Source organism: Nansenia antarctica (genome assembly GCF_963989245.1).
Source record: "Nansenia antarctica genome assembly, chromosome: 15".
Taxonomy (NCBI): Eukaryota; Metazoa; Chordata; class Actinopteri; order Argentiniformes; family Microstomatidae; genus Nansenia; species Nansenia antarctica.
This window is the reverse complement of record NC_137685.1, coordinates 24,282,270-24,308,703: the sequence shown is the minus strand read 5'-3', so window position 1 is coordinate 24,308,703 and position 26,434 is coordinate 24,282,270. Positions and strand designations below refer to the sequence as shown.

General features: G+C 43.6%; 1 protein-coding gene across 1 annotated transcript; it reads right to left on the bottom strand.

The window, feature by feature from the left end:
* Positions 1–2,910: 2,910 nt before the first annotated feature.
* rbpjl (recombination signal binding protein for immunoglobulin kappa J region-like) lies at positions 2,911–26,434 on the bottom strand (the record flags this gene model as incomplete). The annotated part of the gene is made up of 12 exons (XM_080546112.1): positions 2,911–3,184; positions 4,778–4,881; positions 5,180–5,335; positions 5,752–5,892; positions 9,783–9,895; positions 10,425–10,562; positions 11,755–11,929; positions 12,230–12,345; positions 13,257–13,327; positions 13,535–13,675; positions 26,176–26,278; positions 26,413–26,434. 12 exons carry the CDS (start codon positions 26,432–26,434, stop codon positions 2,911–2,913), a joined length of 1,554 nt encoding a protein of 517 aa, XP_080402238.1.

Sequence of the window (26,434 nt, the reverse complement as noted above, 5' to 3'; positions counted from 1 at the left end):
TATCTTGATAGTTCTTCATGGGTGAGGTGGTCTAAATAGTAGGCAGCCGGTAAATTGCGTCCACTCGCCATTTTGAGCGATGTTGCTATGATACTTTTTGCCCGTCAGGTTGGTGGTTGCTAGGGAAGAAACCACGTGACTGAAAGCTATGAATAGACTTGCATTCGGCCGGCGTCCCGACTCCTCCCCCTATGTATTTTAACAGTGAATTTTACACACACACAGATAAAATGTTTATTGTATTGGAGGATTTTTAATGAATGCTGATAGGCGCCAACAGAATATCAGCCGCATTTTGTGAATAAACAATGTTTATTTAAAAAAAAAAAACGTTTACTGGACTACATGTATTACTTCTTGCAGTAGCACTTTTTGCTGTAATACATTTAAGGAGACTCAGTACAAAATGTTGCATAGACAACATAGAACTCCATATATCCTTAATAAATTTGACCCATCCAGATCACCACTTTGCTCTGTAAGGAGAAAAATGGCACTTATATCCACTGCTTCTGGCGATGTTCTACCATTTCAAAATGCTGGTCACTGGTCGCCAAAGAATTGAATAACATCTTTAAATGCAGCATTGAAATGAAACCAGGCATCTTCCTACTGAGTCTCCCTGAACGAAATATGCCATTGAATCAGTCTAATGTTCTGCTTCTCCAGAAATTGCTAGTTCTGGCTAGGAGATGTATTCTATTCAACTGGATTATGGAAAAGTCCCCAACAATCACTCAATGGTACCGAGCATCCTACCGATGGAAAGACTGAGTGCTAGAGTAAAGGGCAACGAACAGCTCTTTATTAGAATATGGAAACCCTTATTTGACCACCTGCCACGTGACGTTGCGAGTCTGTGTATAGATTAGTGTGTTGTGCTGACTGATGAGCTTGTGAAAGGTGCATATTGACCCCCATTTCTTTTCTTTTTTTTTATTTCTTTTTTTAAATTTTGTGTATATGTATGTATATATTCAGATTCAGATAACGTTTATTGCCATTATGCATACACATATAGGAATTTGCTTTGGTGTTACAGTAAGTGCATTAATATGCATATATAGTGTATATATGTGTACGCGTATGTATGTATGTGTAGGGGTATATATATAATGTGTAATTTATGTTTGTTTGTCTCTTGTATGTGGGTATTGTGGAGGTTTGTTTTGTTGATTCAATGTAGTGTTATATGTATTGTGTATCTAAAATCTAATAATACAATAAAAAAATATACTAAAAAATAAAAATAAAAAAAATAAAAAACTTTTACAAATCGCAACTAGGAAGTGAAGGTGGGGGCGGCGCCCCAGCGCCCTCTATCGGCCAGCCGCCACTGATCAGTAGTATTGGGAGTTGCAGCAGTAGTAGTAGTGGGATATTAATACTAGTAAGTATATTGTAAATTATTTGACCACACACACACACACACACACAGCCTGGACGGCATATAACACAAGGCAGTATTGTTCTGCTCTGCTGGTCTTCCCAGGTCAAGCGACACATATCTCTCTGTAACCCCCAGCCAGCTGCCCCAGCACAGCAGCAGTAGAGGACAGCCAGTCAGGGACTAGAGAACCCAGCAGAACAGCCAATCAGGGACTAGAGAACCCAGCAGGACAGCCAATCAGGGACTAGAGAACCCAGCAGGACAGCCAGTCAGGGACTAGAGAACCTAGCAGTAGAAGACAGCCAATCAGGGACTAGAGAACCTAGCAGTAGAAGACAGCCAATCAGGGACTAGAGAACCTAGCAATAGAGGACAGCCAGTCAGGGACTAGAGAACCTAGCCTGTAATCTCTGAGCCTCCTAATCTGTCCCAGGGAGTGTTGTTGCCGCTAGCCATTACCTTTAACAACTGGAGGATTGTTATGTTGAGAATGGCATGTGTGGTATTTGGACCCTGGTTTTGTGCACAGCCTCATCAAGGCATGTTATTACCAAACGGTTCATTAGGCTGGAAAATTGTGTTTTTCAAAAACCTGCTACTTGGCTCTTTCAACGTAACTTAACCTTGAAAGAAGCCATTCACTTGTTGTGTATTGCCAATTCCCTTGGAATGCACAGACAAATAAAAAAGACCAAATAAAAAGGTTGATTAATTTAATTCATAATTTATATCATCAATATCATGTCGCCAGGTAATGCAAGGAAGCAGAAGCCACCCCCACCTGTTTTCAAAACTAGCGAGGTTCAGAAAGTGACAAACACAAAGTAAATACAAGCCACTTTACAAACCCATCAGAAGCCAAAAACAGCTTCACTGATTATATTCCACTATCACCTATATAAATAAATTACAATTACAGTTGAGAAAGACCAACAGTCTACCATTCATACACTGCCACTGTCCAACCAGTCACCAATCAAGATTAAATTACACCTATCCCTCCATCTTGTCACATAATTCACATGAAAGGAGTTTCTTGGGGTATGAAATATGGAGCCCGGCAGTATTTCACTCTACTTTCTCTGATAATATTCATGTCTCAGCCATTTCTCCAGAAAAATAAACATCCTCCTCGGCTCTGGCCCCATGCCTTTTCCTCCACTGTCGTTTTTCTTCGAAGGCATTCACAATTCATTTTCCACTTAGATGTTTTATCACTCACCAGTGCCACTGGTCTGACTGAACAGGCAGTGAAGGAGCTGATACTGGGGCAGGAGAGTGTGACTCCTAACATTCTCTTTAGGTTAGCTTAGAGATGTTTTAACTATTCTTTCATACAGTGTTAATGTGCATAAACGTTTCTGCAATCAACAATACTAACACCAGTCTGAGTTTGCCATTATGAGTTATTCGTTAGTCAAGAACATTGTCAGAGCTAGCTAAAAACAAAACATTTTGCTTGAATTTTGTGCTAGCTATGTCTCTGTTGCACTTGATAACTCTCCTTAGCGCTACACTAGCTAGCTCTGCATGAAGAAGTGGAAGTTGGCTCGTGTGAACTCTTGGTGGATGGTGTCTATGAGGGTGTCTGAGTTGGGGTTGTTCTCCAGTGTCCCCCGGGTCTGCGGGTGGGCGTGGTGCTCTGGGGTGTAGGTGAAGCTGAACGTGCTACGGTAGATCAGGCCGTCCACACGGAGGAGGGACAGGGGAACTGTGACGGGCCGCCGCAGACACCTCCACTCCCCACTGAACATGGAAACGTCCGGGACAACACACAGCATGGACTTAGGAGACCTGCGGTGAAAAGGAGGGTCACACTTTGAGCTGCTTTTGGACTATACCTGTGTGATGACAATGCTATTAATCTAGTGACAACATTGTCCTAACATGTTATTATTACTTGGTCATTTAGTAATTGGTCTAATTACATAGACATACAGTTGTGGTGATGTAGGTTAATGAGTTATTTCAATAAAGATAATGGAGTTGGTTGGCTCAAATTGGCTTGTAAACATGCACACTCCATAAGGAAGGTACTACAGATGAGCGATAGGCTCAAATCTTAGGAAATATTAGCAACAAAGACATGATGGTGACAAATACAGGTATGTCAATCTACAGGGATCTCTATAGCCTGGTTGTTATGGTTGTTCACTTGAAAAACATGATTCTAATCCCCTTATATAGCAGTGGAAGATCATGCAGACTTCATACAAAGAAGACATTGTGGATTACAGCGATATTATACTGTACAAACACAGATTGTGGTTGTGAGGATATTTTCAGAACCTTTTGGCCAGACCCTAACATATGATGTATCAGCATTTTGGGTGAGTTTTGAGGGAGGTGATGACGTCAGCACAAATGGCTTGGCTCCATCACGTGAGTTAAAAGCAGGGATACCCGATGCTGCGGTGGAACATTCCGCACACCTCTATAAGGGGCCGAAGAGTGGGTCAGCTCAGCCAAGTGAGGCAAACTTGGAGACCTTGGAGCCAGTACATTGTTTTCATAAACACATTTAAGAAATGCATGGTTTTTTTGTTGCTGAATCTGAAATGCCTCATTTTGAAAGGAGAATGTCAGCAAGATGGAGAACTGTCTGTTCTTCAATCAATGGCAAAATAACTACTTTAAAATTTGGGTTAAGAAGAATGTGGCTACAGTATATACCCTTTCTAGTACTGCAAAGCCTCATGGGAAAATTCCACCCAAACGTTCATATTTGGGGCAATTTTGATGATCAACTGAGCGCCAGGTGCCTTGTTTAAATACGGCCAAAGCTCTTGCATCCCTGCACTGTTCCATTTAGCACCTGTAGTTGATGTAGTAAACTGAATGAGAGGGGAAGAGATAAATAAGAGTCAGCCCTCTCCAACTGTTGGTGAACAGTCTTGTAATTCACAGACAGCAGTCACCTGGGTGTGGTCATGAAGAGAACCGAGTAGACCAGAAAATTGTTTGGCCCATAAACCATGTAACCGAAGCATCATTATCTGGGAATTAGTTACTAGAGATATGCACTGATCTCTTTCAGTTGACTCAGTTCAACACCTCACTATGGGATATGCACCCTTGTGTACCCTATTCACTGAAACCCTATTCAATCATACCTGGAACAAGTCGGGAGTGCTTTGCATAGCTGTCCCCTCCTCAGCCCAGCCTATATAGGCTACTGCAATCACTGGTTGATATATTGTTTTGTTAGCGGCGGCTAATGTCAGTTTAAGTAAATAGTCCGAACCATGGATTACAGTTTCTGTTAGCCCATGGTTTCAGGGTAAGTAATCTCTATATCTGAATATAAGGTATAAAATATTGAATTTACTGAACCAAATAATGTGTTTGAATGAACTACAAGTTAGATGCCAGTTGTCCAAACCTCACTTGAACATGGTCTCTGCCTCCACATTTCCAAACCAGACTTTGAGATGAGGGCCGAAGTTCTCTCCATGTAGCTCTAGCATAGCCACGTGTCCTCCACCATTCACCTGATAACACAGGGAAATCCTGTTGTCATGGAATCACGCAGACTATGTACAGCCATGAATTTATTCTACTAACCAAGAAGAATAACTTCATTTGTCTTGGAAACACAGTGCTATTGTACAAGTAAATTCATAAAACTTAATCTACAATGTTTTCATCAATGTCCCCTGAAAGTCACATTGGCTATATCCACACACAAAATCCACAATTCTTCTATGAGTCATTAACACATAGTCATAACACAACATATATTTAGCTCCATATACTGTAGTTTCAATCTACTGTACTGATAAATCTTACCTCCAGCCCATTGATGACAGGTATGGGGCTGACAGAGGTCTGAACGCAGGCCAGGCCCTCGCTGAACATGTACTCCACCGCTTCTGTGCCGATAATGGTCCAACATGACCCGTCGTTCAGCACCTGTCTACTCTGCTCTCTCATACTGGGGGAGGCCTGAGATGACACACAGGGGTAAAAGGTCAGCCTCCCACCTCTAACATGACCCAGTCCCATGGAAACCACCGCACTGTGACCTATTCCCATGGATACCAACCTCACATTCCACAGGTGTCATCCCCACCTGTGGAATGTGAGGTTGATATCCATGGCTCAACCCTGAGTACCTGATTAGTAGTTTCACTACAGTCGACCCATGGCTACTAATTAAGACTGGTATGGCTAGTCCTGAGTTCATACAATAACAGCTAATGCTAGCAAGAGTTTCAGCACCAACATGCATCATGCCCAAGAGTAACATATATTATTGTTAACATCTAATGAGTCCACTGGATAGATCTTAAGCACACTTTTGTAGTTCAGGTACCTCTTACATTCTCTTGGCACTGTATGATTCTGTTACATTCTGGTACCTGGTACTGTGTGATCCTGTCGTTGGCTAGACACAGGTACATCTGGCTGTTGTCTCTGAACTGGAAGGCACACTTGTGGAGCTGGGAGACAGGCTCATCCACGTCCAGGATGGCATGCTGTTTGTTAACCTTGCGGATCACCTAGAGGAACACCAAGGCTTTGATGGGATCAATCATCAATCAGACACATCATTGGCCCCCTCTCTTTTCAAATAAACCGGTACCACGATTTCTTCCATGTACGATATGATAGCTTTGTTAGCTTTGTTAACTGGTCTAGGTGGTGTTATGTGTAGGGCCCAGTAGTTCAAAACCTTTAATCTCAATCAGATCCAATCAGATTTTGAAATCCCATTTTTTGTGATCCAGGATCAGACAACTCGGACAGATTTTGTCCCAGTATTTCAAAACAATTCAGGATAGGATCACCCTGATCCAGATACAGACTTTTCAAGATTACTAGATCCTGAATATCAGTGCTTTAATCCTACCAATCTCCATCTAGTGGATATGAAAAATAATACAAGGAAGACAAGAGACCACATTGCAGAGACATCTATAATGTCTAATTATATTTTTTTATATATAAAGGACATAAAATAATAATGGAGTACTGAAGAGATGTTTTGTATGCCTCAACTATCTGAGAGTGGAACCCCAACGAGCATGCCGCATAACACTGGCTTGTAATTGTGCTACACAATATCACTGTCCATCGCAGAGTCCCCCTCTCTGACAACGATGATCCGCCAGAGCCCCTTGCACCTGCTGATGATCTAGGCCCACCTATGGATTTCCCTCTAAATGAGAGACTGAGTGGTGGTGCAATGCAATATGCTATTGTCCGCAATTACTTTTGAAAGGTGATGACAGATGGATAAGATATTTTTTCTTTAATCTAAATTACATTTGTGATTGACAATCTTTGTTGTGATACTTTTATGAGCAAAACATTTATGTCATCAACATTTGGTTGAAAACAAAATAGGCCACCACAAACATGACCAAACATTTTAAAATTAAATGTATTTGCCATGAAGGCTAAACATGTTGTATTATTTCAGTTAACAAACTTTGCCATCTTATTTATATTGAAACATATTTTTTAATACATTGTATAATACATTTTGCTCTGGTAATCCACTGGAAATCCACCCCTCTGGTGGGATCAAGACAATACATTTTTTGGGGATCAAACTGATCCCAATCCTCTGTTGTCGGTTTGAACTACCCGTTTTGAAGATTTGATCCAGATTAAAGCTTGGATTTGATTTCCTGATCTGATCGGATATCAAAGTGATCCTAATCCTGTTCTTTGGTTATGAACTACAAAAAATCAAAATCTGATCCGATCAAATAGGGATTAAAAGTGTTGAACTACTGGGCCTAGATGAGGCCGCTGGATAAGATTGAGGCCTTCTGTCAGTCAAAGATAAGGTATATCTTCCCCTTAGCCACCCCATCACCTTTTCAAAGCACTCTGACTACTCCTTCGCTAACTAGCAGTGTAATGTATTTATGATATTGTTACATTGTATATTTAAGTGATAGTTCACTGAAATTACAATATCACATATCTGTCTCCTTAGCTTGAAAGCAGTCTGTGGACAAAGACACTGCAATCCACATTGGTTCTGTTTATATAGCACCAACCGCTAACTGTTGCTACGTAAACAGAACCAGGATTGATGTGCATTGATTTGTTGTCTACTTACATGGTAAGAAAGCATTTGATGTCATTTGGGTGAACTATCCCTTGTTTCTTGCAGAATGGACTATCCTGGTCAGATAAAGGTGGTCCCCTAACTTAAAGAGGCTTAAAGAGGCATAAACACTTCATAATGCTTACGCACTTAAAAAATAAATGGAAGCGAAAGAAAAAAATATGACCTGTTTCTGTGCAAACCAATGGGGTCAGGTTCAGATCACAGATGCCAGCTAACAGGCTATGCTACTGCACGGCGGTAGGCTAGTTACTGTTATTTCATCTCCCTCCAAACCCCAGAACTCAACCAAACCGTAAGCAATTACAGAATGGGTGTTGGAAAGCATGTTAGCATTTTAAAAGGAAAATATACAGCTCCCTCCTAAAACAACCCCATCAGCGATCTGTTTCAAACTATAACAACATGTAGAGGTGTAAAATGTAGGTGTACATTACCATAAACTGTCAGCTGTATTATTCCAAAACCAATTTGGGGGTCCCCAAAAGGGTCTGATCAGCGAATTGCTATGAGGGTTTTCTAAGAATAATCTCCTGCGTTTGTATGTAGGTGCTTGGAGAGCAGTAATTATCTAAATCTGAGAGGCAGCAACATATATATATACAGTGCTGCTTGTGCAGTTATAGATTATAGATTATTAATCTTTTTAATCAGAACCAGTCTTTTTTATCTGACATAACATGTTTTTATTAACCAATTCCATATGTTGGCTTAGAGGGAATCATGTGTGTAGTAGGAAAACTAAATTATAAAGAAATGAGTGCAGGTGCAAAAATAAGTGAACCCCAACTTGCATTGGTTAAACCAAGTAGGTACTGTATGTAAAATCAGATGGGTAAATAATTGGGTACCAAATGAACCAGTTGAAGGCGAGATCTTTAGGAAAGAGTTCGGGTGGGACTGTCACGCCCTCTACCTCGAGGTAGCGGGCAGTGCCTCTCTCTCTCTCTCTCCTTCTCCCTCTTTCCCCCTAATCAGCAGGATTGTTGTCAGGTGTGCGGGAGTCAGGCTCAGCTGCTTTACATCTCAACTCATTAGTTCTCCATAAAGACCCAGTCCAGCCTTCACTACTCTGCCAGATCCGTGCTTCAGCTTACCAGTAAAGTCACGCTTCTAGCTCCCCTACCTGTTTACTGTCCCGCCAGTACCTGCCTCCTACTTACCCTTGCTTGCCTTTGCCTCCAGAACCCCGACCTGACTCCTGCCTGCCTGCCCTCCTGCTTGCCCTCCCACCTGCCCTCCAAGTCCTCCTGCCTGCCCTCCTACCTGCCCTCCTGCCCTACCAGTCCTCCTGCCTAACCTGCCTACCTGCCCTCCTGCCCTACCAGTCCTCCTACCTGCCCTCCTGCCTGACCCCTGCCTGCCTGCCGACTACTCCTCCTGCCTAACCCCCTACCTGCCTGCCGACTACTCCTCCTGCCTAACCCCCTGCCTGCCTGCCGACTACTCCTCCTGCCTAAATAGATACACCCCATTGGGGTTTTACTTTATAACTGTCTCTGTGTCTGCGCTTGGGTTCTCTGTCTGATCATAACAGGGACTCTGATAAATAGAGAAAAGGAACCAGTTTTTTTGTTTTGTTTTGTTATCCATAGAGGTGAATGCAAAACACACCATGCCGAGAGGAAAGGAGATCTCAGAGGACATCAGGAAGAGTTTAGTGAGAGCACATCAGTCTGTGGAAGGCTATATAAGATTTGAACTCCATTAGTCCACTGTGAGGCAAACCATTTACAAATGGAGGGCATTTAACATGACAGCAACTCTTATGCATTTTAGATTCTTCAAAGTAGCCACCATTAACTTTGACAGCTTTACACACTCTTGGCATTCTTTCAGTCAGCTTGGTGTGTGTGTGTGTGTCAATGGAAAAGGAAACTGTGAACACATCTTCTCTAGAATACTTGGGAGAAAACCACAAAAAAAGCAAAAGGTGGCTACTTTGAAGAATCTAAAATATAAAACATATTCTGGTTTGTTTAACATTTATTTACTCATTCCAATATTCTTTCATAGTTTTGATGTCTTCAGTATTACAATGTAACTACAATGTAAAACATTATCATGGGCTGGTTTCACAGACAAGGCTTAGGACTAATCCTAGACTAAAAAGCATCTTCAATGGAGATTTTACATTGAAAGTGTGATTTAGTCCAGGACTAGGCTTAAGCCTTGTCTGTGAAACCGGCCCAATATATAATAGTAGTAGTAGTAGTAGTAGTAGTAGTAGTAGTAGTAGTAGTAGTAGTAGTAGTAGTAGTAGTAGTAGTGGTGTGTGTGTGTGTGTGTATGTGTGAGGGGGGTTACCATAGGAGGAAGGGCCACCCCTGAGTCTGTGCAGACCAGCTGAACTACACAGCCGTAGCAGATGAAGCCTTCACACAGCATGAACTCTGCATGCTCAGCCTGCTGGTCCTCTACTGCACACACACACACACACACACACACACACACACACACACACACACACACACACACACACACACACACACACACACACACACACACACACACACACACACACACACACACACACATCACTTGGGTCACAAAGCAAAGCAGTAAAGGTTGAAAATCTGACTTTGCATAAATTACTGCATTAGCATTAACTACTTTTGCTATGGAGCATGAATATCGTCCTGGCATGACCACTTTCTGTTAGCCTCTGCCAAGCCTTTCTGTGTGTGTGTGTGTGTGTGTGTGTGTGTGTGTGTGTGTGTGTGTGTGTGTGTGTGTGTGTGTAGATGAGGGTCTGTAAGGCTGTGGTTTCACATGAACGTAGGAGGTCTTTGCATGTTGGTAAATTAATTACTGTCCTATGATCTTGAAAGACTGCTAGTCCACAATGTTGTAAGTGTTCTGTACATAACTTTATATGGACATTAAAAAGAAACGTAGACACGTGAATCATTCCAGCAAGTGGTTTCCCTACCCAAAGTGTTTTCCTACCCAGAGTGACAGTGAAGGCAGTCCACTGTCTGGCGCTGGCTACGAAGGCACCTCTCTCCACCGCCAGGTATCGAGTACTGACCGTCTGAGACCGCAATCGGTTAAACAGTGCCACCCTTGAACCTGCTGAAATACACACTGCAAATGCAGATACACATACCATACAAGTACATGAACACACACACACATGCACACACACACATACATGCACACACACACACACACACACACACACACACACACACACACACACACATACACACACACACACACACACACATACACAGTCTTAATATTGATGACAGACTCACATTTCGAACAGGCTACTTGTTACTTTTAACATACACACACACACCCTTCTACCCTTCTAACTAAGGTCGGCTGCAGCCTGATAGATGCAGGTATGTTTTACTTTCACACACAGTGGACATGGGCGCATTCCCCCGCAGCAACGTGAGAAATTCGACGTCACCTCACTTGTGATGTCAGCTGTCAGGCCTCTCTGGCGCCTCTCCTTTTTTTTTTATCTTGGGACGAATGGAGAAGGGGGCAGACCTGGCTTCTCAGTGTGTGCTCCTGGGTCAGTGGGTCAAATGTCTGGCCTAACTAGTCCTAACCAGGGAGCTGAGACACCTCGGAGTACGGCCTGTCCAGACAACCCCTATTGCCTAAACTCTTTTGTAGATCTGGAACAATTGGATAGGTATAAGCAAAATGGCCACATTTCATCTCCCCATCCGAGGGCAAGGTGAAGCTACTATCATCTATAAACCCACATCGGCTATTGGTTGACTTATTTTTTATTTTATTTCACCTTTATTTCACCAGGGGAGCCCATTGAGAGCTTAGTCTCATTGTCAATGATGAAAAAGAAGTTGAAGTTGCAGCTAGTTAAATCATATAATATGCTATAGTCTATAGTATTATTGGTTATCTACAATAACATTATCATATCAAATCAATAACAGGTAAGGGTAAGAGTCCTGGTGGAGTGGTGCCAGGACAACAACCACTTCCTGAACATCAGAAAAACTAAGGAGCTGACTTCAGGAGGAAGGGGTGGGGGGGGACCATGCCCCCATCCATATTGGAGGGGCAGCCACCCCAACCACGGCCTGTTCTCTCTGCTAACCTCTGGAAAAGGTAATGGAGCATCCAGACCCGATCCAACAGGCTCTGGAAAAGTTTGATTTGATTTAAATCAGCTGGAAGTTGACATCCAAAAGCCAGCTGTCCTAATAGCCATTTGAACCATGTTAACCAGACTTAGCCTTGCTGGTCATGAGTCTGGCAATAGAAAGAGACTGCCTCAGAATGACCTGTCACTCACAGTCTGCGTTCTTCATAGACTGCCTCTTCTGAGATGGCTTAGAGATGACTTTGATCAGCTTGCTCTGGAACGAGCCAATTTCCTGCCCGCTTCCGAAGAAAAGCTTGAGGACCAAGCGAAAGTGCTTCCTTTTGTCAGTGTCGGATATGTGCAGGGACTTAGCGCAGGCAAACAGCTGTAAAAGAGAAAAGGGAGAGAGTCCTCAGACTTCATGTTTGCTCTGTCAACAGGCTGTTGTAATAAAACTGTTTTAAAACCCTTGTCTGGGTAAATATGAAGCGTAGGTCGGCCGGGTAACACGGGGGTTAATGGCGTTGTCATAAAAACCAAGGCCCCTTTCACCTCAAACTCTTTTATAAAATACTTTTGTAATTGAATTTCAATCGATTTCTAACTTGAATAACAAGAATAAACACAAGCAAATAAACCAAGAAAAAGACACAGGATCCACCTATTCTGACTTCTCCCTCCTCACCCTGGCATCAGGTTGCTCCTCAAATGTCAGCTTAAAGGTGTCCGTCTGGGAGACACAAGAGCTGTCCAGGCCCATGTAGCCACACAGCTTGTAGCAGGAGTCTCCGAAGCCAGCCGCTGGACAGGGGGACAGAGTCAGACTCTAGCCTATGTGAAGACAGAGTCAGACTCTAGCCTGTGTGAAGACAGTCAGACTAGCCTATGTGACGGCACTTCAATGGGCTTATTAACACTAGAACAGCCGTGCCTTTTTTACCTACTAAAAGAGCCTACTAAAAGACCCTCTTTACAATACTTAGCTGCTATTTAAACACAACGACCACTAGTTGGCCGCTTGTAAATTTGCCTGCTTTCTAGACAGAAAAAACGGCAAAATAGCTTTATTATTAGCTTATCCTGATGTGATTTTGTAAATGTAAGGATACTGGGTGGTAGAACGCACATATCTAGGAAAAGTCATGAAAGGAGCAAAGATATACATTTTTTATTTACTCATGGCTGTTCTAGTGTTAAAGAAATAAAGGTACCCTAACAGTTTATTTCACATGTCACGGTGGCTTTGTAAAGCCTCCTACACACTGTGAGATTTTTTGCGATCTTATACGTTTATTGCAAGCCACACTGTGCGACATGGAACTAATAATCTTGGGTACAAAAGGAGGAGAAGGAGAAAAATGTGTGCCTTTCTGTCACCTGTGTGGTCGCTCTGATCATTGCGTCATTCCATTCTATTGGTTGGTTAGTTGACGTAGGTCATAGCAGCATTCACATTTCGAGATGCTCACGGACGATCATCCAAAATTTCTGACACTGTCAGATATCTGTCGCAGGCTATCTTTGGTCGCAAGACCGTAACATCAGTCATCTTTGAACCATACACACAGTACGACATAGGACCACTGTTTTGGACTCACAACCACAGATATTGCCACGACTGGTGATCTTTCGTCTGGGATAGCCCAAAATCGCACAGTGTGTTTAAAAAGAAAATTCTGAACTAAATGGGAGATGTTCTAAGGTCGGCTCACCTTTTAGATGATCTTGTTTGACTTTCCATCCCGAGCCACTGATGTTCACACAGGGAGGAGGACAGAAGAACCTTTACAGATGGAGACACACTGGTACAGTTTCCTGATGTCTTTCAATAACAATGATACTGCCACATCTTGTGCTTGCCATTAATCGTATCAAGGAAGGCTCATTGAAATGGATGGAACATGTCTTACAATGTGCCTGTCCTCCGATTTCTCCCTTTGCCAGCCTCCCCTTATGGAAGGTGTATCATTGGTGGGACCTGTTGACGTACCGTTTCTCGTTGCCGTAGGACTTCTGAGCCACCTTGGCATGAAGTATTCTGACACACTGATCCGGGTGAAGCTGCAGGTACTGTCTCGCTGAGTCCCTGGTCACTCTGGGCAAAGAAGGGAACACTAGTCCCTGGTCCAGTCTGATGGGTGTATGGAACAGACACAAGGAGCAGTCTGATGGGTGTATGGAACAGACACAAGGAGCTCTCCTCTATTGGCAGATAAAGCTAGGCCAACGGTTAAACAAACTAAGGATAATCGGAGTTCAAGATTAATAATATATTATTACATAAATTTTCTCAGTAGAAACAGCCATAGCCCGTTCGATATGCAGGGAGGATGTTATCATTTTGTTGAACTACGTGGGAAAATGTGTATGTTTAAATAGAATGTCTTCACAATGAGTCATTTAGTCACTCAGACATATAGCATTCTCCCAAAGACAGTGTGAATGTGCCTAGAGATTCTTACAGTGAACATTAATAATCCAGGCAAGTAGCAGAATTTATACAACCACATGCTTGAGAACAGCTACCATAGCGTCAAATAATCTAAATTGCAAGAGCATATCCTTTTATATTTTCTCCTCTTTGGAATATCATGCCACAGTTATGACATGCCAACCACCTATTCTAACAGTAACTGTATACAGGCCACCGAAACCATGCTCTACCTTCCTACCTGACTTCTCTGAGTTCCTATCCATTATCCATCCCAACTATGATAAGATTATTATCTTACCTACTCACAATCATGGCCATACCCCTGATCTAGTGATTACAAAGGGTCTTGAGGTCTCAATATCAGGTATCAGCGACCTGGCCCTCTCTGACCATTTCTGTATTTTCCTTACCATTGTAACACGTAAAGCTGGAAAAAATGCTGAACGTGTTGTTAAAAAACGTTATCTTACCCCTGCAGTGGCTGAGAATTTCAAAGCTTTAATGAACAGTATCCCATAACTCCCACTTCATATGATAATGACTTAGTAACTAGTTTGAACAATAAAGTAAAAATGGCCCTAGACTCCCTGGCACCTACCAAACTAAAAAAGGTTGGAGCCAAGAGGAGAGCACATGGAGAAACAGCGAAATTAATCTACTTAGGAGAACAAGTAGGAAAGCAGAGAATGAGATGGAGAAAGAGCAAATTACAGGTTGATCAGAACATTTTTAAATAACATCTATCTGCCTTTAACTTGGCAATGCAAAATGCTAGGAAAAATCACTTCTCAAATATAATATCTATGAACAATATCTCGACAATTGATAGCCTTGTAAACCCTGCTCCTAGTACACTAGACGGTACAGCTTCTGTCACCAAATGCGAGGAATTTGCAGCCCACTTCAGGGATAAGATAACAAATAGAATGTGTATTACTCAGGCAAGACTAGGTTTGTGTAACACTGTAGATCCGCCACCACATAACATGACTATGAGCATGTTCACCATGACTGGTACTGAAACATTAGGTAAAATTGTGTCACAGCTTAAACTGTCTAAGTATCCTCTTGACCCTATTCCCACCACTTTTTTTAAGGAAATTTTCGATTCTGTGTCTGATGACATACTTGGCATTGTAAATCACTCCCTACTTACAGGTATTTTTCCAGCGGCGCTTAAAACTGCCCTGGTTAGACCCACCCTGAAGATAAGTAACCTCGATCCTTTTGACCCAAAAAACTGTATCCAATCTCACTTTTCTAAGCAAAATTCTAGAAAAGGCTGCGTACAAACAGCTCCATGAATTTTTAGTCTTAAATAATAGATATGACCCACTTCAGTTAGGCTTCCGATCCAGGGCCGTTTGGGAGATATGCGAGGCCCTGTGCGAAGTCAGATTTGCGAGGCCTTTTATAATGATGTAGGCTACTATTATAACCGCGCGACACGCACGCACCGATAGAAATGCGCTCACATGCTGTGCTGATAGACAATAGAATAATCTACTTATTTAGATAGTTTACAACCATGTTTGTTTCATTTCAAACCTTTTATACTCGTAAAAGATTAGGATTTAGGATAAAGCAGTCATCATACCCAACTATTAAATACGCACAAGCCATTATTGACATGAATAGAGATGTTACTCACCACCATGTAGGCCTATCCTTTATGTTGAAAAGCTTACAGCAAAAGCAAAAAGACATGTCCCGTTTTTGAGAGTTTTTTCCCCATTTGGTAGTTTTCTGAGAAATAAAGTTTCACTAAAGTTTCTGTTCTCATTATTTTTAGGATAACTAAATCCAGGTTTCATCTTTGGGGGACCTCTTCTAATGATCACATCTGTAACTGTAGAGTCCATATGTACTGGCCAATTACCAGGATCATCATACATGACATCTGACACCGTAGGCTCGTCTTGCGTTCCATCACCTGTAGCTGCGTCCATGTCAATTTCACTCTCAGCCCTGCTGCTGCTGCTCTGAGTAGATCCATCTTCCGCCTCCGTATCCTCTACTTCGCCCTTGGTGACCATAAGTCAAAAAACTATAACGCAACCTGTGGAGTTCCCCAGGGGTCCATTTTAGGACCGTTGCTTTTTAGCCTATACATGCTACCCCTCAGTTCTGTTATCAAGAGGCATAGCGTTAACTACCATAGCTATGCTGACGACACTCAGCTTTATATCACAGTAACTCCCAACGACTACGAGACTACGGTCAACCACCTGATAGAATTGCTGATATGGATGACATATGGATGACACAAAATGTTCTCCAACTCAATCAGGAAAAAACGGAGGTATTGATCATTGGTGAGAAAACTGGGAGAGAGAAATTATCTGCACCTTTGAAAACACTAGCTCTTAACACTAAGGCTGGGTTGCACCAACCTGGTTTAAACTAATCCTGGTTTAGAGTTAATCAAGACTTAGTAAATCCAGGCTTGAACTAGTTTTAAAGTTCATCAGAGACGCGTTGCACATCATCATTTTAATCGTGGATTAGTTAAACCTGGTTTAAACCAGGATTAATTTATTTTCAGTGTCCGCCATCTTGGATTCAGACGAAATGTAAAAAAATTAATGTGATGTTGGCTAGATAAATATGGCCCTATATAAATTATAGATAGCATCTCGCACTTAAATAGCATTAAGGTTGATGCGGACCTGTGTGCTCGCCTACCTGGCAGCCCGTTCACTCCGCTCCTCCACCTCTGCTGGCCGACTGGCACCACCGCCTCTGCAGTGGTCGTGCTGCACGGTCACGTCGGCTTTTCACCGACCACCGATGGTGCTAGCGGAGTTTTTTGCAAGTGATTGCCGGGTGGTAGGCTTGCGCGATGCGGTAAATGGCATGGTATATTATTATATACGTTTGACACTCTGCTGACAATTCTGCACACTGTGGACTAGTCTAGTCTAGAACTTAAAAAAGATACCTGATTAATGGGATGTAACAATAAACTTGATTGATTCTGTCACCATGGCTCAGTCATGCATTGAGTCTAAAATAAAACAGGGAGCAGTGTTGTTACCACTCTACCCTGTACCATTAGCGCTATTCCACACTGACAATTTTCCATTTACAAGGGTACACAAAATAACTGTGCCCTTGTCTATGTTTTTTTTTTCTTTACCTTTCCTCTTCCAAGAGGTGTAATATGAATGTGTAAATCTCAGGTTCAATGCAATGTTACTTTTGAGGGAAACAAAATACTGAGTATGTGTAAAAAGGACAGGACATTGCATATGAAATAGATATCAGACCCTATAATATGAACAGCTAAATCAATCACATTATTTGGTTGGTGTATTCATATTCATTATTCATATTGGTTTGAAGATGGTTCTAAATACTGTACAATCCATGTAGGTAGTAGACATGCAGCCCCCCAGAACTGGGAGGGCGTTTGAGAGTTCCTCTCACTTCCATGCTTGATAGCTGGTGCAACCTTCCCATTGAGGTATATGACAGTAAACAGTAAAGCTATACCATTGGGAAAACTCACAATTGAATTATTCACTTTATATCACAATACAATTATATCACAATACAATTATGATTACAATTAAAATGTAATAGAATTAAATTGGGTTTAATCTGCCTTGAATTTTCCTGCGAGAAACTCTTTCCTTTATTCTCATCCAGCGAAGATATGCAGCCATGTTGTCATTAAAACTGAAATAAACCTAACATAAACCTCCTCCAGGGGTGGTTTAAATATAATTGCTAATCCAGGTTTAAACTAGGTTTAAAATTACTGGTGCAACAGACTTGATTTAAACCAGGTTTAAACCTGGATTAGCAGAGCCTTAGATTTAAACCAGGATTAAATTAAACTAGGTTTAAACTAGGATTAAACTTTAGTGCAACAGGATTAGTAGATAAGCCTTGATTTAAACAGGTTCAAAATGTAAACCAGGTTGGTGCAACCCAGCCTAAAGCCCAATTTATACTTCTGCGTAAAATCGACGGCGTAGGTTGACGCCGCACCTCTCCAAAAATGTAACTACGCGGCAGTGCCTACGCAACCGTAAGCACTGTGATTGGTCCGCTTGGTAGCACATGATTCCGACATGACTCCGACTCTCTCGTAGGCCAAAATGCGGAAGCCATGACAGAAATGTAATTTGCTTTTTCTGTAATTACTTATTAATAAAGATTTTAAAAAGTATGATAACCATCGTATTATCTTAGTTTAATGTAATTTCAATACATCATAGAACTTTTATTTACAACAAGCATAACAAAAAAAAATCGCTATTATGCCACTTTGAGTGGGCGCAAGAAAGCCCCAAAATAGCCCATAATATTAAAGGGCGCCTCCTGTGGGCACAAACAGGTACCCAATAATGCACAATAGGTACCGTGTACACATTCAAAAGTGCATATCTTTTGTTCTGGTGGATCTAGGGGGCTGCCCTTTGGAGAGGCTGGAGCAGAGGATGCTTAGTAACAACCCACAAAGTGTCAGACCCCTGGGAATAGGTGGGGCCGAACGACAGCATGATGAGTAGAAGCGTTTTTACGCACATGATGCAAAATCCACTATAATAAAGACCTGGGTGTCATAAATCATACTTATCTAGGAAAAATGTTAATGAAACAATGTTTTCATTGCTGTTTATTATTTTGAATTCATATTCTCAATTGAATTTCACATTTATCTAATTATAATCAAAGCTGTAAAGAACATAGAGGCGATGAACAAGAATAGAAATGAAAGAACCAAACTAAGATTGTTTTTGCCAATAGCTATGAAATACATCTCTCAAAAATTTCTGCAAATTCTGAATCACAAAACACGAACGGAATGTACACTGTTTTCACTGTCACTGTCGAAATACAGTATTATGTCTGAAAAATCCCAAATAATTCTGAAATACCACTGGCTACAATTGTGTGTGCATGGGTATACCTGTCTACACAACGCATGAAGCACAGAATGTGACAGTGCGTGTACCTCAAATGTACTTTTTGCAGTTGCTGCATACATTCTGTACAGTGCAAGAAAATGTAAAAATGTTTACAATGTTGCACTTCAAAGGGTAAAAAGTGCGAGAGCAGACAGCTTCTTGGCGCGGGAAAGCCAGAGCAGAGGTGTGTGAGTGAGTGTCAGTGTGAGTGTGTGTATGTTTCTGTGTGTCTCTGTGCATCCAGGCCTAAATGACCCGAACATCTTATGAAGGACATACTGTACATTTGTTGGGGAATTGTAGGATGTGTAAAAACATTTTTTTGCACTTTTACATGTTCTCTTTCATAGTATTCGTTTCGTATCTCACTATGGGAACGCCCCCTGCGTGACCTCATCAGAAACTGAATTACACTGCGCCAGCCCATTGGCTGGCCCAGTCGACGCTTGTGTCACGAGGGACGGGACCCTCCGCCTATATAAAGCGTACACACAGCGTCTGTCGTCATTCAAAAACCTTTTCTCGCTTCTCACTGGAGCTGACAACAACTGTGCGGGTGGCTAGAGCTAAACAGTCCACAGATACGAGCGACCAAACTCGTGCCGACGGGCGCTCTGCTGCTAAACTGCACTTTTCGTTGACATTCACAGGAGTTGAAATACTTCTGTTGAAGAGTAGGAATACTCTGACTCGGGGTAGCGATACCCCGTGTTACGATTCGAGTAGCAACACTCGCCTTGCTCGGAACGAAAATAGTAGCGATACTCCTCGTTCTGAACGACGCGTGTAGCAATACTCCCTGTTCTGCGAGTAGGAATACTCCGAACGGTTACGGGTAGCAATACCCAGTGTGAGAGACTAAAGTAGAAATAACTTTATCTCTATAACACACTGCTAGCGGGTAGATAGTAATATCCCTCCCCTGGCCCTTCTGTTTTTCCCTTGATAGCTGACAAGCTAACGGGTGAAGTAGCGAGGCCTGCTAGCAGCTAGCCTACAACCCTTAGCCAGAAATGGCTAACGTTGAGGCTAGCGGACCTAGCACAGCCGAGACTAGCCGGAAGACCTGCCCGTGCGGCAAGTCAATGGCTAGCTGGGACACTCACTCTAAGTGTGCAGTGTGTCTGGGATTAATCCACGCCTGGGCTGCTGTTATCTCTACCGATGAGTGTATCCACTGTGCAGTGTTCCCCAAGAAATCTCTCCGCCGACGGCTAAGTCGCATGGCTAGCCTGTCGGGAGAAGATCCGCTTCTGTGTAAGGCAGCCGAAACACTGCCATCACAGTCTAAGGCGGACATGTCTCCAGGTTTACCGACACCATGCTGGGCGGACTTAGTGCCACATAGCCCTGACATCGGTTTCCCGGTACTGGATGACAAGGGGATGGACAGCTTTACCGCTGCTCGCTATGAGAGAGACTCGGACAATGATGAGGGAGGGTCGCGTGACTCAGACCTCATTTTGTCCACCGATGCTGAGGAAGACTCCTCATTATCAACCGGTAGGCGCGGAGCTGGAAAGCCCCCCACGCCTGACGGAGGTAACCAACCCTCCTCCCCGTCTCCCATGGACTGCGACATGCAGGACATGTGCAAGCGAGCAGCGGAGAGGCTGAATATCCCCTGGCCCGTCGCCCAAACCGAAACTGCTATGTCACGCTGTGACGGCAAAAGACTGCAGACGGCGGCTAAGACGGGGAAACAAGTTATGCCGTTCTTCCCCGAGCTACTCGATGAGATAGCAGTTACCTGGAAAGAACGGCCATTCAGCGAGAAACACCCAATAATCTGGGGTTCTCGACTGGATTGTGAGGGGATGGACTCCCTCGGCCTCCGCCACATCCCACCGGTCGAGCCGGTGGTGGCGCGCCACCTGCACCCGAAGACCCCCGTATCTTCGGCTGCCCCGTCCCTACCCTCCAAGTCGGACCGCTTCCAGGCTAGCCTTACTGACAAGTGCTACAAAGCAGCGGCACTGACAGCAAGGGCTCTCAATGCCTCCGCACTCCTATCAGCCTACCAGGCTGAGCTGGAGGAGGATATGACCGCTAACCCAGACAATATGCCTACCCTATGGTAGGAAATCTGCGTTATAACGGATCACATCCTCCGTCTCCACAAGACGGCCATTCAAGCCACGGGTAAATCCATGGCTCTCATGGTACTGCAGGAGAGGGCGCGTTGGCTCGGTCTCACCAACCTGTCGGCGAAGGAGAGAGAAGAAATTCTCGACACCCCTATCGTACCACAGGGTCTCTTCGGTGCAGCAGTCACCTCAATGCAGAAGAGATGTGAGGAGAAAAAGAGAGAGGATGAGGCTATGGAGCTGTGCCTTCCGAGAAGAGCACAGCCCGCAGCGCCCGTGACCCAGCCACGGCAGTCATATGCGCAGGCTATCTCTCACCCGGCCCCTGCCTTCAAGATCCCCAGAGCGGCTAGACAGCAGGCAGCGCCCCAGGCACCCAGAGGTCCCAGGAAACCATGGGCCAGAAAACAGGCTCCCCGGGACAGACCTCAGGCGTCCCCGCCCCCTCCCCCGGCCGCCGCGTCGGCGAGGAAGAAGAAGCGGGTGATTTGACAGCCTCTCCTCGGGAGGAGAGCGAGTCCAGTCGGCCCCCCTCGCTGACCGCCCTGTACCCTCCCAGCTCCGTTCCAGAGCAAGTTCGGTACGACATGTTCCATACAAAGTGCAAGACCACGGTCGGCGTCCGCGTCTCGTCACCGTCACTGATGCCTAACCCAGCCTTTATTCCGAAGGTTATAGGCTCTTGCACCCCTATAGAGTTGGCTGCCTTCTATCCCCCGCCTTTTGCCTCGGAAGAGCACAGGCGGTTGCATACTTTATGTCCTGTCCGCGCGCTGCGTGTTTACATAGACAGGACTCAGGGTTGCAGGAAAGGTGACCAGTTGTTTGTATCCTGGGCGAATCCACACAAGGGAAAGCCAGTGTCGAAACAACGCCTTTCCCATTGGGTAGTGGCGGCCATTGCCTTGGCTTACTCTAGTAAGGGTCTACAGCTCCCCGCGGGCTTACATGCGCACTCTACTAGAGGTTTGGCGACCACCTGGGCACTCTTTAAAGGGGTGTCTATCCCTTTTTCACCCAATTTGGTATCCAATTGCACCCAACCTAGCATCCAATTATCCCCTGCCTATTGCGTAGGATCCGCCGCACGACTCCGTGGCCGGCAGCCCCAGAGGAGATCGCCAGGCAGACTAGCTGTCTGGCTCCTCGAGCCCGACACCGTTACTCCAGCACCAGACGGGGGCGGTGTTAGTCCGGATCCTTGTCCGGAAATAGTCCTATACCCCCCTTGGGAGCGGCCGCTCAATATGCCGCTCCCTGTGAGCCCCGGCCATATCCGGGTCTGGCGAGACCGGGATTCGATCCCAGTCCCCGGTGGGCAGCTTGTACTAGAGGCTAATGCTTAGACCGCTGCGCCACCGCGGGGCGCAATCCTCGATGTCTTGAGTCATAAGGGTGACTTGATCTACGGTCGACCTCCCGCGTCGGAACCCGGCCTGCTCACGTGGGAGCAGCGGGTCGATAATTGGTTCGATGCGGGCGTAGATGAGACGCTCGAGGATCTTGAAGGGGATGCATAACAGAGAGATGGGACGGTAACTCTTAGGGTCCCCTTCAGGCTTATTCGGTTTAGGGATCGCAACAACTAGGGCTCTTCGCCAGATTTTGGGGATCTTGAGTTGGCGCAAACAGGAAGTGAGGAACGCTCTCAGCCAGGACTACAAGGCGGGTGCGGCATGGAGAATAAGCTCCGGGCAGATGGAATCAGGCCCCGGAGCTTTCCCTGGGCTTAAGTGTCAGGCCAGAAATCTGTGTCATAATTGACCCAGATCTAAATTTTTAAACCCATATTAATAATACTATTAAAACATATTTTTATCATTTAAGAAACATCACTAAGGTACAATCCTTTCTCTCCCAGGCAGACACTGAAAAACGAATGCATGCGTTTGTTACTAGCAGGCTAGATTACTGTAATGCTCTCCTGACAGGTCTCCCCAAAAAAATTATTAGTAGACTGCAAATGGTTTAGAATGCTGCTGCTCGTGTCCTTACTAGGACCAAACGAAGAGCGCACATCACTGGTAGGTAAACTGGTAGTAGTCGCTCTATGAGTAGAGGGCTGCAAGGGAATTTTCCTGGCTGCACAGTGTACAGGTTTTTACTTTTGCCTGCTTGCGGCTCTGTCAGTATGTAAAGCGCATTGAGTCGCATCTTGTGAGAAATGCTCTATACAAATACAATTTTATTTTATTTTGATTTTATTTTGATTTGATTGAGATAGTTTCCACCATAATGTTGGGTAGGAGACAGAAGGGGACACAAAGTGAATGTTTATTAATAATAATAATAATAATAACTTTTATTTCTATAGCACTTTTCCTGCAAACGTTGCAGCTCAAAGTGCTTTAATCATTATATAATCATAATTTAATTATTGTCATTTAAAGGCAATATTAAAAATATGGGTAATCTACATTTCTGACCAATTAAATAACAGGGAAGCTCCTCTCTGCTAAACCATGCTTAAACTCTGCATAATCAAACTTAAACACTCTCATACGCAAACAAATGTTCTCTCATGTCTCTTCTCTCACTCACTTTCTCTCTCTCTCACATTCTGTCTTCTCTCTCTCATTAACTTTCTTCTGTCTCTAGCACCTTCTCTAGGTCTGTTGCGCTCTCTCTCTCTCGCTCTCTCTCTCTCTCTCTCTCACACACACACACACACACACACACACACACACACACACACATACATACATACATACACACACACACTTCAGGAGACAAAATTGCATTTCTGAGTCCATAGTGACACAGCATTTTTTAAACACAGACCTTCTGTCATTTCTTCCCCTACGTGGGCCCAGTAGGCCTACTGTACACAGTGAGAGTTTCACAAACTGTACACTGGTTCACATTTCCCTCTGTAAGTAACTCTTACCTAAGGTTAATATATGAATAGTCATTTGAAAAATAGGATCAGGAAGAACATTACCTTTGCCTCACAATGTGCAATATATTATATTCTGCAGATAGACAGAAATACAATATGAGTGGTAGGTTCACTTAATCTTCTGCTGTCCTGTCTTGTTATAAATATTTGACTCTGATTTCTTCCATTAAAAATGAACAACAGGTGGTCAACAGAACAAAGACCATAACTTAATAGCACCATGCAGCTCTCAGAAACAATAGCAACCACATAAGAGTGCTCTCTTTCCAATAACTCTCTAATGAACTACTCTAGAGAGGCTATTACGGTTCCCCCATAGGGCTGGGGCTGCGGAATGTGCCTCATAATGTGATGTTGAAAAGCTTCATTGATAGGAGAACGTAGAGGAGACGGAGACACAGAGACACAGAGACAGCAAGAAGAGGGGAAATGGTTCAAACTGCAGGGGACTGGTTTGAAGACAGGACCTGTAATGGCCGTTGACACACTTGTGTTGGTTTGTGGTGCAGAAGGCCTGAGAACAGTGTTCCTGTCAGGAACAGTGGCACGAAGGGCCTGAGATATGAACTCTTCACATCAGACTGCTCATCATGGCCAACAGACATTTTGAAGACGTCATTGCGGGTCATTTTCGTCATATCTTTGTCACTATAATTTTATTTAATTTTGCCATTTTTAGCAGACTATAGAACATAGAAAATCACAGTTTTCACATAATGCAGACACTGGTATGGTGATTAGGCTAAAACGTGGCGAAGTCCCCCTTTAAATGACCATGGTATTCCAGATTGTCTAAATTGCAGTCGTGCAGCAACAGATGACCAGAGTTAAGTTTCCCAAAGGCCTTGTAGCTTCAGTATTTCTCCTGACATCCCTCTGGCAAAGCCATGAAAAATTAGCCACAATTCAAACAAACAAATCAATGTTTGCAGGTCAATCTTCTGTGCGTGTGCACAATGATCAACTTTGGTCTAGGAGAGGGAGTGGGTCTGGAATTTCAAAAGAGATAAAGTACTACTTATAAACTTTCCGGGAGTGCCTGGAGGAGTGTTTGACATTTCAAGATAGACTGTGTGGTGCTACACTGCACAGCAGGGGACCTGGAACACCAGCCAGCACCACCCTCCCCTTGCAGGGCAGGACTTGCAAACACACTCTATGCTCAAGCAGCCTCATCTGCCAGCAAAATCTAGATTTGAGTATATTTGGTTGAGGGTGATTATCTTTAATCAAACATACACTATGATTTATTATCATTAGATTATGCTTCTTTAGGCTACTAGACTTTTTTGTTTTCATTTATTTTTTTCTGAATATTCAATCCTTTGTTTCAATAAAACATTAGCCAATGCCGGCCCCCATCCATGTCACCCGTCCTCCTCAATTGATCTTCCTGTGTTTTTTTGTAAAACCTGGAATAGGATGGGTGATCTCTATTGAGCATGTTAGTTTAGTTCAGGAGTATGCTCACTTTGGTCTGGGAAACTGACCCTATAGTATGTCTTGTCCAGATCACTGAGATCTTACTCAACCCTTGGGTTCACAGCTCACTAGCTCTGTCTGTCTGTCTGGTCAAACACTAGGGTGCCAGGAGTTTAAATTAGACCCTCTCTCAGGAGTCAGGGGTCATTGTGTCAGAGGCACAGACCTACTGGCATTTCACACCGGGGGGACATACGAGCCAAGGATTAAAAAAGGACAAAATGCACTTTCACCACCAACGCCAACTGCAAATGCTTGCTACAATAAGTGCTAATATCCTTGTTATTCGTTCAAAACATGACTGAGCAAAGTGGTCTGAATTTGTATATATCCATAAACTGTATATATCCATAAACTGTTTCAAATTTGTATTAATGCAAAATGCATCAACCTACTATTCTTTGAAATAGGAACAGGATGATTAAAGAGGAACTTTCCTTTCCTTTCTAATGTGTCCCCACAGCATCCCAGTGCAAATTGAACCCTTGCATTCAACCCCTTCCCAAAAAGCCAAGAAGCTTCCTGCTGTTCCTATTTCATTGGGGGTGGGGTCTACATTTGAAACCTCTGTTGCCTAAATGTTAATACCTGCACGAGCCTCCACTCCTTCATTCCATTACAGAATAACGGTGGAGAGAAGAAACTGAACCCCACAAAAGGACAACCTTACATTTGACATCTTCACGATCCATCCTCACAACCGAGTGACTTTCGAGAGGTTTGGATACCACTGAATATACTGGGACAGTTTGTGTGTGTGTGTGTGTGTGTGTGTGAGTGTGTGAGTGTGTGTTTGTGGAAAAGTCGTACCTGTCCCATTCCGACGGCCGTGCCTCCGTCCGAACCAGCAGAGTCCCAAGGTGCGTAAGCGAGACCTCAGGTGTGTGAGCGGCACCCGCGGACCTCTGTGCAGCTGGATAAACAATTATTATTATTGTTATTATTATTATTATTAACAATATAATTAGAGATAAGCTTTTCACCTGTCTGTATTTGACCACCATGTGTCTATAAGTTGTAAGATGGATCCATAAGGTTACTCCATACGGGACCAGACGGTGTGATACAT